The sequence below is a fragment of the Gymnoscopelus braueri genome (genome assembly GCF_963280865.1).
Source record: "Gymnoscopelus braueri genome assembly, chromosome: 6".
Taxonomy (NCBI): domain Eukaryota; kingdom Metazoa; phylum Chordata; class Actinopteri; order Myctophiformes; family Myctophidae; genus Gymnoscopelus; species Gymnoscopelus braueri.
The window spans coordinates 58,470,182-58,480,781 of NC_137607.1; the positions used below are offsets into that span (position 1 = coordinate 58,470,182).

General features: G+C 40.7%; 1 protein-coding gene across 1 annotated transcript in view; it reads left to right on the forward strand.

The window, feature by feature from the left end:
- Positions 1–5,714: 5,714 nt before the first annotated feature.
- Positions 5,715–10,600, forward strand: part of LOC308087022 (uncharacterized protein) — a gene marked incomplete at both ends in the record, with an annotated part of 21,757 nt that continues 16,871 nt past the window's right edge. Inside the window, 2 exons of the mRNA XM_080430664.1 lie at positions 5,715–5,909; positions 8,393–8,641. Of these exons, the coding sequence (XP_080286790.1) occupies positions 5,715–5,909; positions 8,393–8,641 (444 nt within the window). The remainder of the gene's footprint in view (positions 5,910–8,392; positions 8,642–10,600) is intronic.

A 10,600-nucleotide genomic window follows, 5' to 3' on the forward strand; every position in this document is an offset into this window, starting at 1 on the left:
TGGCTAATACATTAGAAATTTACTGTCCGATCTGGGTGCCTAGAGCAGTGTTTCCCAACCCTTTTTTCTTCCAGGGCCCACCTTTCATAGCCAAAAGATCCCAGCACACATTTAGATATACGGTGTATTATATAAATATGTATACATTTACACACTCTGTCTGTCTGTCTGTCTGTCTGTCTGTCTGTCTGTCTGTCTGTCTGTCTGTCTGTATATAGAATATAGATAGATAGAATATAATTGTGTATATACCACAGTTAATCTTAACTCCAATATCAATACCAAATTCAACAAATGAATTTGTTTGAAATTAAATTAAACATAACTATAAGTCATAACTAAACTAACTATCCTAGTCAGTGTGGGCCAACTTAAAAAATGTTTAGAATGTTGGTGGAAATTAATTTATCTCTGCTTATGCTCCTCATGTCAACAGTGTGTGGTTCGGATGGTTGTGAGGGGGGGGGGGGGGTTCTATATACTGCTCAGTGATCCAATCATGTGTAGAGCCTGTGTACTGTATCCGGTAATTTGAACACACACAATAGGCACGCACAAAGGCCGTTTCCGTATCCGTATTTGCAACCTGTAAACTACCACAGACAACATTGTCTGTGACGTCGCCGCAGCTTGCGAGTGAACAGAACCTCTCCGTGGAGTAAATAATCACCACAAACAACACCGAACACTTATGTTGATTTAATGTTAGTACATGTGTTTTATTGTTGGACATGCGTTCATGGCAGGTTATAATATGGGCTTTCGACAGCATTGCTTTTATAAGACATAGTTATAAATCATCAGCATACAGTTAATAAGTCAGTTAACTAATACTCTGTGATTGATCCTCACCAACATATAAATAAATCCTTAACATATTTAAAGTACCAAAAGTAAAAGTAGGCTACTCATTATGCAGTATGTCCAATTTCACAAGTTTTCAAATGTGTAAAATGTATAAATCTACAAGCTCACAACGCGTCGCAAATCTGCTATTTTCAAATTGCCAAAGTATATATACTGTATAAGTGATTTTGTAATAATAATCAAAATCTACAAAGTAACTATAGTAACTAAAGTTATCAAATAATTGTAGTGGAGTAAAAGTAGCCTACAATAATTGTCTATATGTAGTGGAGTAGAAGTAAAAGTATTGAAAATTGGATATACTCCAGGACCAACAAAAAAAGTAAAATTACCTCAATTCTTCTATATGGTATAGGTATTTTATTATTGGGCTATAATATTATTGCAGTTTGTCCAGCTGTGGACAGTTATTTTTTTAATTGCGAACGCGGAAGGAGGCGCGGCGAAGCCGCGCCTCCGACCAAGTGGAGCTTACTATATCATCGTGCTTGCGTTGTGTGTGTGTCCGTCTGTCCCATATTTATGGTCTTTCCGTCTGTGTTCACGCTCTCACTCATTGGCTCGCTCCCCCATGTGACTCGAAACTCCGTGCTGAAATGCCAGCAACTGCACTGCCTGTATACAGCCGACAGAGTGCGGCAGAGTGCACTACTACAGTGTGGTTGAAATATGGCAGCCACAGTCAATCTGCGTTCGCCTCCAGCGTTCGCGCGTCTTACTTGTTATTATTAATGCATGTCGTAAAAAGTTTGGGAAACACACAAACTTCATTGCTAACATATGGTAACTATACCCTAATAATTTAACTGATAAAAAGTTGTCATCTAACAACACAACACATCTAACAACACATCAAAGTGCTTATTTTAGTTAAAGTCTGAGGTGTCCATAGTCCATTTGGTTACATAGAGACACACGGGGACTACAAATTTCACGCCCACTTTTGAGACAGCGCCGCTACTCGAGGTCCGTTAGAACGATGAACTGCAGCTGCCAATGCATTCCCTATGAGAGGATATGAAAGTTAGCCTACTTTTAAAATTATCCTGCATTAACTGAAGACGATATTGATTTAAATAAAAATATGTTTCCAAATGTATGGAGTGTCTTTGTCAACATATCTTCTTGTTTTCTTAATAGTTGATGTGTTTCACATTTAATTTGCCACTTTAACGAGTTACCCATAATGCTAACAAGCTTTGAACTGAGCAGATTGGACCTTCTGTTCCAGAGATAATGACCAAAACCTATTGAAAACGTCCACTTTCGCCAGTTTTCTGGGTATTGAAAACCTCAAGGGATGCGTCCGTGACGTATATACCATGCGACCACTTAAACTCTGGATCTCCGATGCTAGCGGTTTTGACATACTGATGGAGTATATTATAGTATATTGTGGGTAGTATATCGAGATGAAAGATATGGGACATTAAAAAGGACAAATTAAACAAATGGGACAGATTATTAGAACACAAAAAAAATCGCTACAGCCTCAGTAGTTAACCAGTGAAATGACGGTATTTTACAATGCCTCTCATAGAGATTGCATTGAGAGCTGCAGTTCATCGTTCTAACGGACCCCGAGTGTCAAAAGTGGGCGTGGATTTGTAGGCCTTCCGCTTCCGGCCGTGTGTCTCTATGTGTGCGCTATTTGGAGCTACACCAAAACGGAATGTGAGAGTCATGACATCACCACTTGGCCACGCCCACTATGACGTCATCACTGTCCCCCCACTATTTAAAGAGAAGCGTCTGGCTGCAGACCTGTTTCACGAGACGAGCTCAACACGGCCGAGGTGGTGACGTCACGTTCCAGAAGAAGAGGTCCTGCATAATTGGGTTTTAACCACTGGGGGCAGTACCGTTGAGTTCTTCTTCTTCTCCAAACAAAGAAGAAGGAGACTTGGACAAAAAAAAAAAAAATGTATAATTATGCAATTAAAATTGAATGAAGAAATGTGTAAACAGAGCGGTGTAACATTGCAACTTTGCAATTACATTTATGTAGAAAACCTAAAACGAAAAGAATAAGTACAGTGGTCCCAATTTGCCAAATAAACAAACAATAATTTATTTGTGAATAAAATGTAATTTAATATAACAGATTTTTCCAACACATGGGAGCCACGTTTGAATAGGCCAATGTGTTTATTTATTTATTTTATTAAAAACTGCTTTATTTTGTGATTTTGTATTTTGGTATTGAAGAATATGATTGTTAAAAAATAAGTTAGAAAGTTAAATAAGTTAATAATAATTTGTTAAAATTCATTTTGTTGATGTGCTTTAGGTTAGCAGTGCTGTTACTGTAGCTTTAAGAGAGACCAGGTTGTTTAATTGAGAGTTTAATAAAAAATTACTAACACCTGAGCATTTTGGGGCAGTGCCTTGGGCTGGGTAGAGAGCTGGTTCTTTTTGAAGAAAAAAAAGAACCAGGGGGGGTCCCCTCCACCCAGCCCCGTACCCAGGATCAGTGTGGCTTGGGCTGGGTAGAGATGTGGGTCCTCTGGTTCTTTTTGGAGAAAAAAAAAAGGTACAAAGTACCACCAGGTCCCTGCGGAGGGGGGTTCCGTCCACCCAGCCCCGTGCCCAGGATCGGGGTGCCTTGAGCTGGGTAGAGAGCTGGTTCTTTTTGCGGGAAAAAAAGAACCAAGGGGGGGATCCGAAATATGCCCAGTATATGCTGATTTTATCTGTAAATGGTTAACATTTTATTATGGTAAATCCAAATGTATGATGGTTACTGAGGCAACTGGTTCACAAAAAGCTGATTGTGAATAATCTGATTAAAAATAACAATTAATAATCCATAATTAAAGTCAGAAGGCTCTAATATTATACACACTTGTGTGTGTGCGTGCGTATTGGACATCTGCGTGCGTGCCAAATGCACAAAGCTTGCGTGATATCGGTTAAAAACAACAATCCAGCGTGATTTTAGCGTGATTTAAAATAATCAAAACCTCTATTAAGAAAACAATACATTTCCGTATGTATGTAGAAAACACCGCTCTGAACCAGCAAAAAAATAAGCAACTAGGCCAGCTCAGTCAAACTTTATTGTCTAATGTTGTTTTAGAGCAGTGATTCTATAAGATGTTCATGTAAAGGACCCCCAATATTTACAGGCTACTTTACAGAAAAACAAGCCCAAAGTCGCTTATAATAAACCGATTTGGCAACACTGCCAGCAGTATGAACGAGAGTTGCTTTCTTTACCTAGTCTCGTTTCGGATGTGCTAGGATAACTAGTTTGTGTCATGGAGGATGAAATGTTGTGTATTATTAAAGCTTATGCTATGATAGTGGCATATAAGAAAGAGAGATAAAAAAAAATAGACAACATATTCGTTAATCATAATTATTTGTATGACAATTAATCGTCTCCAGACATTCATAATCGTGACAGCCCTACTAACAGCTACTGTACAGCCTGGTTAAAATGACATTTTATTCATTAAAACAAGTTATGCATTGCAGCTCTAACATATGAGAATGCCCCCAAAAATTGGTAGCTAAGGTTACAATCGTACAATCGTAATTAACCCTGTACGGATTCACGCTCTAGTAAGGCCTGCCACTAATTCTACAACCGGGGACCCGCTCCCCGGAGTTTCTTTTATTTCCCACGTCGCAGGTCCATGGACTGTCACTACGGACCCCCAGCTGCGGCTCAAGACTGTGACTGCGGACCGGGCCTCTCCATGGAGAACGACCATGGATTTCTACTACACTACACTATACCACTACACTATACTGTATATTATCTTAACACTCTTATATTATACCATTATGTACTGCATACACATTATTGCTGTACTATATTATATTATCATATACTATCTTACACTATTATATTTGCTACTATTGTTATTGTTACTACTTGCACTGTATCTCTTTCTGTCTCTCTGTCTGTCTCTCCCTCTCTCTCTCTTCTTTCCCCCGACACGGTCGAGGCAGAAGGCCGCCACCCTAGGGTCTGCCTGACGTTTCTTCCAGTTAAGAGGGAGTTTTTCGTTGCCACTGTCGCAAAATTGCTTGCTCAGGGTGGGATGTCGGGTCTCTGCTCTACATGTAAAGTGTCTTGAGACAACTTGTTGTGATTTGACACTTTAATAAAATTGAATTGAATTGAATTGAATTGAATTGAATTGAATTGAATTGAATTGAATTGAATTGAATTGAATTGAATTGAATTGAATTGAATACATGTTAAGATATCGCACAGTTTTGTGAAATTCTAATGTACTTAATCTGATTTCATTCTAGTAGCCTAATGTGAGGGTGTCACCATGGACACGTTTGTCACAGAGACCTTGACTGCATGGCAGCTTGAGCACTTGATTGACACATTTAAAGTCATACCCGGTGAAGCTAAGGGTCTGTTTGTTCATTTGAGGGCAGTGCATGGCATGTGTAATGCTTCAACATTCTGGCAGTGCCACGAACATGGTTGTAGGCGTTCTTTTAGTTATGTGCGGTCTTTCAGAAGACACCTTGTGCAGCATTCTCTGTCAGACCATTATCGTGGCACTGAACAGCATTCCAGGGGGGCCTCAAGAGCATCCATTTCAGTTCCCATGAATGCAGAAAATTCTGATCCTGTAGAGGCTGTAGAGGTCCAAAATGAACATGATATTTACTGGGATGACTTGGAACCAGAAACCATAACCCAGCAAATAGCTCTGTTTTTGGCAACCTTTAAGGCTAAATCAGCACAGACATACAGTACAGTACGTTTTGTTGTGCAACAAACATCTAGTTTGGTTTCTGACATTGTCAGTTCACTCCAGAGGAAGACCATGTATCTGATTGAGAAATGTGGTCATAGGGATGATTCCGGGGTAATGGAACTGGCCCATGATTTTGAGGCAGCAGCTAGTCCCTTCAAAGGGTTTGAATCAGAATACAAACAGATGCAGTATTTTGTCAAGTCAGGCAACTTTATTGACCCTGTAGAGGAGGCGTTCCCTGGAGAGTCCTTTGTGCCTGGCAGCAAAGATAAGATGGAGTCCTTTCAGACTTCTATGATGGGGAATACTGTAAGCAGCATCCTCTCTTCTCCAGCGAAGTGTCTGTTCCACTTCTGTTGTATAACGATGACTGTGAAACAGTCAACCCACTGGGATCAAAGGTTGCAGTGCACAAGTTGGGGTTCATTTACTTGGTCATCAAGAGTTTGCCCCAAGAGTTTTTATCAAAACTTTCATCACACTTTCTGGTGGCAGTTTACAAAGTAGATGATGCCAAAACCTATACGATTGATAGTGTTCTGCGCCCAATCATAGAGGAACTGAAGGATCTGGAGGTCAATAGACCATATTCACACGGCGGCCATATTGGAATTTAACATTGAAAGTGCCACCCCGTTGCCGTGGAAACGGGGTGGCACTTCATTGACTTAATAGCAACATGGCCGCCGTGTGAATATGGTCTATGGGATCTCCCTCAGCACACCTCACTTTAAGGGTGAAATGAGATTTTCAGTTGCCCAGTTTTGTGGGGACAATCTAGGCTTAAATGCCATTCTTGGATTTACTGAGTGCTTTGTCGCTAATTATTTTTGTCGCATCTGCAAGGCACACAAGTCCATAACAAAGACACAGACAAAAGAGGATCCAATCCTGATCAGAAATGAGGCAAATTACGCTGCAGATGTTAGTTGTAATAGCATGTCAGATACTGGTGTCAGTAAAAACAGTATTCTGAATAATTTATCCAACTTTAATGTGACGCACAACAAGGTTTTGGATATTATGCATGACTTGTTGGAATGTTGGAAGGGGTAGGTCCACTTGAAACAACTTTATTGTCTAATGTTGTTTTAGAGCAGTGATTCTATAAGATGTTCATGTAAAGGACCCCCAATATTTACAGGCTACTTTACAGAAAAACAAGCCCAAAGTCGCTTATAATAAACCGATTTGGCAACACTGCCAGCAGTATGAACGAGAGTTGCTTTCTTTACCTAGTCTCGTTTCGGATGTGCTAGGATAACTAGTTTGTGTCATGGAGGATGAAATGTTGTGTATTATTAAAGCTTATGCTATGATAGTGGCATATAAGAAAGAGAGATAAAAAAAAATAGACAACATATTCGTTAATCATAATTATTTGTATGACAATTAATCGTCTCCAGACATTCATAATCGTGACAGCCCTACTAACAGCTACTGTACAGCCTGGTTAAAATGACATTTTATTCATTAAAACAAGTTATGCATTGCAGCTCTAACATATGAGAATGCCCCCAAAAATTGGTAGCTAAGGTTACAATCGTACAATCGTAATTAACCCTGTACGGATTCACGCTCTAGTAAGGCCTGCCACTAATTCTACAACCGGGGACCCGCTCCCCGGAGTTTCTTTTATTTCCCACGTCGCAGGTCCATGGACTGTCACTACGGACCCCCAGCTGCGGCTCAAGACTGTGACTGCGGACCGGGCCTCTCCATGGAGAACGACCATGGATTTCTACTACACTACACTATACCACTACACTATACTGTATATTATCTTAACACTCTTATATTATACCATTATGTACTGCATACACATTATTGCTGTACTATATTATATTATCATATACTATCTTACACTATTATATTTGCTACTATTGTTATTGTTACTACTTGCACTGTATCTCTTTCTGTCTCTCCTCTGTCTGTCTCTCCCTCTCTCTCTCTTCTTTCCCCCGACACGGTCGAGGCAGAAGGCCGCCACCCTAGGGTCTGCCTGACGTTTCTTCCAGTTAAGAGGGAGTTTTTCGTTGCCACTGTCGCAAAATTGCTTGCTCAGGGTGGGATGTCGGGTCTCTGCTCTACATGTAAAGTGTCTTGAGACAACTTGTTGTGATTTGACACTTTAATAAAATTGAATTGAATTGAATTGAATTGAATTGAATTGAATTGAATTGAATTGAATTGAATTGAATTGAATACATGTTAAGATATCGCACAGTTTTGTGAAATTCTAATGTACTTAATCTGATTTCATTCTAGTAGCCTAATGTGAGGGTGTCACCATGGACACGTTTGTCACAGAGACCTTGACTGCATGGCAGCTTGAGCACTTGATTGACACATTTAAAGTCATACCCGGTGAAGCTAAGGGTCTGTTTGTTCATTTGAGGGCAGTGCATGGCATGTGTAATGCTTCAACATTCTGGCAGTGCCACGAACATGGTTGTAGGCGTTCTTTTAGTTATGTGCGGTCTTTCAGAAGACACCTTGTGCAGCATTCTCTGTCAGACCATTATCGTGGCACTGAACAGCATTCCAGGGGGGCCTCAAGAGCATCCATTTCAGTTCCCATGAATGCAGAAAATTCTGATCCTGTAGAGGCTGTAGAGATCCAAAATGAACATGATATTTACTGGGATGACTTGGAACCAGAAACCATAACCCAGCAAATAGCTCTGTTTTTGGCAACCTTTAAGGCTAAATCAGCACAGACATACAGTACAGTACGTTTTGTTGTGCAACAAACATCTAGTTTGGTTTCTGACATTGTCAGTTCACTCCAGAGGAAGACCATGTATCTGATTGAGAAATGTGGTCATAGGGATGATTCCGGGGTAATGGAACTGGCCCATGATTTTGAGGCAGCAGCTAGTCCCTTCAAAGGGTTTGAATCAGAATACAAACAGATGCAGTATTTTGTCAAGTCAGGCAACTTTATTGACCCTGTAGAGGAGGCGTTCCCTGGAGAGTCCTTTGTGCCTGGCAGCAAAGATAAGATGGAGTCCTTTCAGACTTCTATGATGGGGAATACTGTAAGCAGCATCCTCTCTTCTCCAGCGAAGTGTCTGTTCCACTTCTGTTGTATAACGATGACTGTGAAACAGTCAACCCACTGGGATCAAAGGTTGCAGTGCACAAGTTGGGGTTCATTTACTTGGTCATCAAGAGTTTGCCCCAAGAGTTTTTATCAAAACTTTCATCACACTTTCTGGTGGCAGTTTACAAAGTAGATGATGCCAAAACCTATACGATTGATAGTGTTCTGCGCCCAATCATAGAGGAACTGAAGGATCTGGAGGTCAATAGACCATATTCACACGGCGGCCATATTGGAATTTAACATTGAAAGTGCCACCCCGTTGCCGTGGAAACGGGGTGGCACTTCATTGACTTAATAGCAACATGGCCGCCGTGTGAATATGGTCTATGGGATCTCCCTCAGCACACCTCACTTTAAGGGTGAAATGAGATTTTCAGTTGCCCAGTTTTGTGGGGACAATCTAGGCTTAAATGCCATTCTTGGATTTACTGAGTGCTTTGTCGCTAATTATTTTTGTCGCATCTGCAAGGCACACAAGTCCATAACAAAGACACAGACAAAAGAGGATCCAATCCTGATCAGAAATGAGGCAAATTACGCTGCAGATGTTAGTTGTAATAGCATGTCAGATACTGGTGTCAGTAAAAACAGTATTCTGAATAATTTATCCAACTTTAATGTGACGCACAACAAGGTTTTGGATATTATGCATGACTTGTTGGAATGTTGGAAGGGGTAGGTCCACTTGAAATTAAGTTGGTTCTCGCCTCCTTGATTGAGGACAAACACCTCACCCTTGATATGCTCAACTTCAGAATCACCAGTTTTGATTATGGCTTTTCTGATGTCAAGAACAAGCCAACTGTGATTGGGTAGCCAGAACTTAAAAATCCAGAAAGGGCAATGCGTCAGTCTGCATCCCAAACATGGTGTCTTCTCAGGCATCTTCCATGTATGATTGGGGACCTCATACCGGAAGAGAATAAATACTGGGAGCTCTTGCTCCTCCTTCTGGAATGCATGGAAATTATTTTCTCTCCATCTCTGACACCAGAAGTTACAGTTTATTTATCCGCCATCATTGAAGAGCACCACTCTCTGTTCCTTGAGCTGTACCCCGATAGGCATTTTATTGCAAAGCATCACTTCATGGTGCACTATCCACATGCAATGCTGAAGTTGGGACCCCTGATTCAGTTCTGGGCAATGCGTTTTGAAGCAAAACATGCCTTTTTTAAACGCATCTGCCACATCACCTGCAACTTCAGAAATATTTGCAAGACAATGGCATTTAGGCATCAGATGACTCTGTGCTACTCCCTCCTTGCTGGTGATGTATTCAAACCGGAAACTGAAATTGGTCCAGGTCACAGCACCCTGCTGGCTGTAATGGATGGTTTTGGTGAGGTACAAAGTGGTCTTGAAGATATCCCACCCTTTACTGAAACCTTTGTGCCAAATTGGGTAAACGTTAATGGTACACAATACAGACCTGGTGTGACAGTATTTCTGTCTTACGCTGCTGATGGAGACCCCCAGTTCGGCCTAGTGAAAAATATTCTAGTCTTTGATCACTCAGTCAAGCTTGTTGTCCAAAAGTGGGATACAGTAGGATTTGATAGGCATTTGTTTGCTTATGGTGTTGTGCTGTTGATCAGAGTTCCCTCCAGGACCGTCACGGTCTCCATGCAGTGAAGTCTTACAGAAAGGATGACAATTACTCATACGTTTCACTTAGATACAGAGTCTTTTAACCACTGCATCCAAAATCTTGAGGGGGGGGTTGCCAAAAATAGCAGATCTACAAGCTTGTCTTGCAACACGTTGTGAGCTTGTAGATCTGTTATTTTTTGTGAAAAGAATTTGAGTAGCGATTTGGTGTTGACCGGAAAAGAGGTCCAATAACATACAGGTAAAACTTTCTAAATTGAGAGGGTTTAAGTGGTTAAGA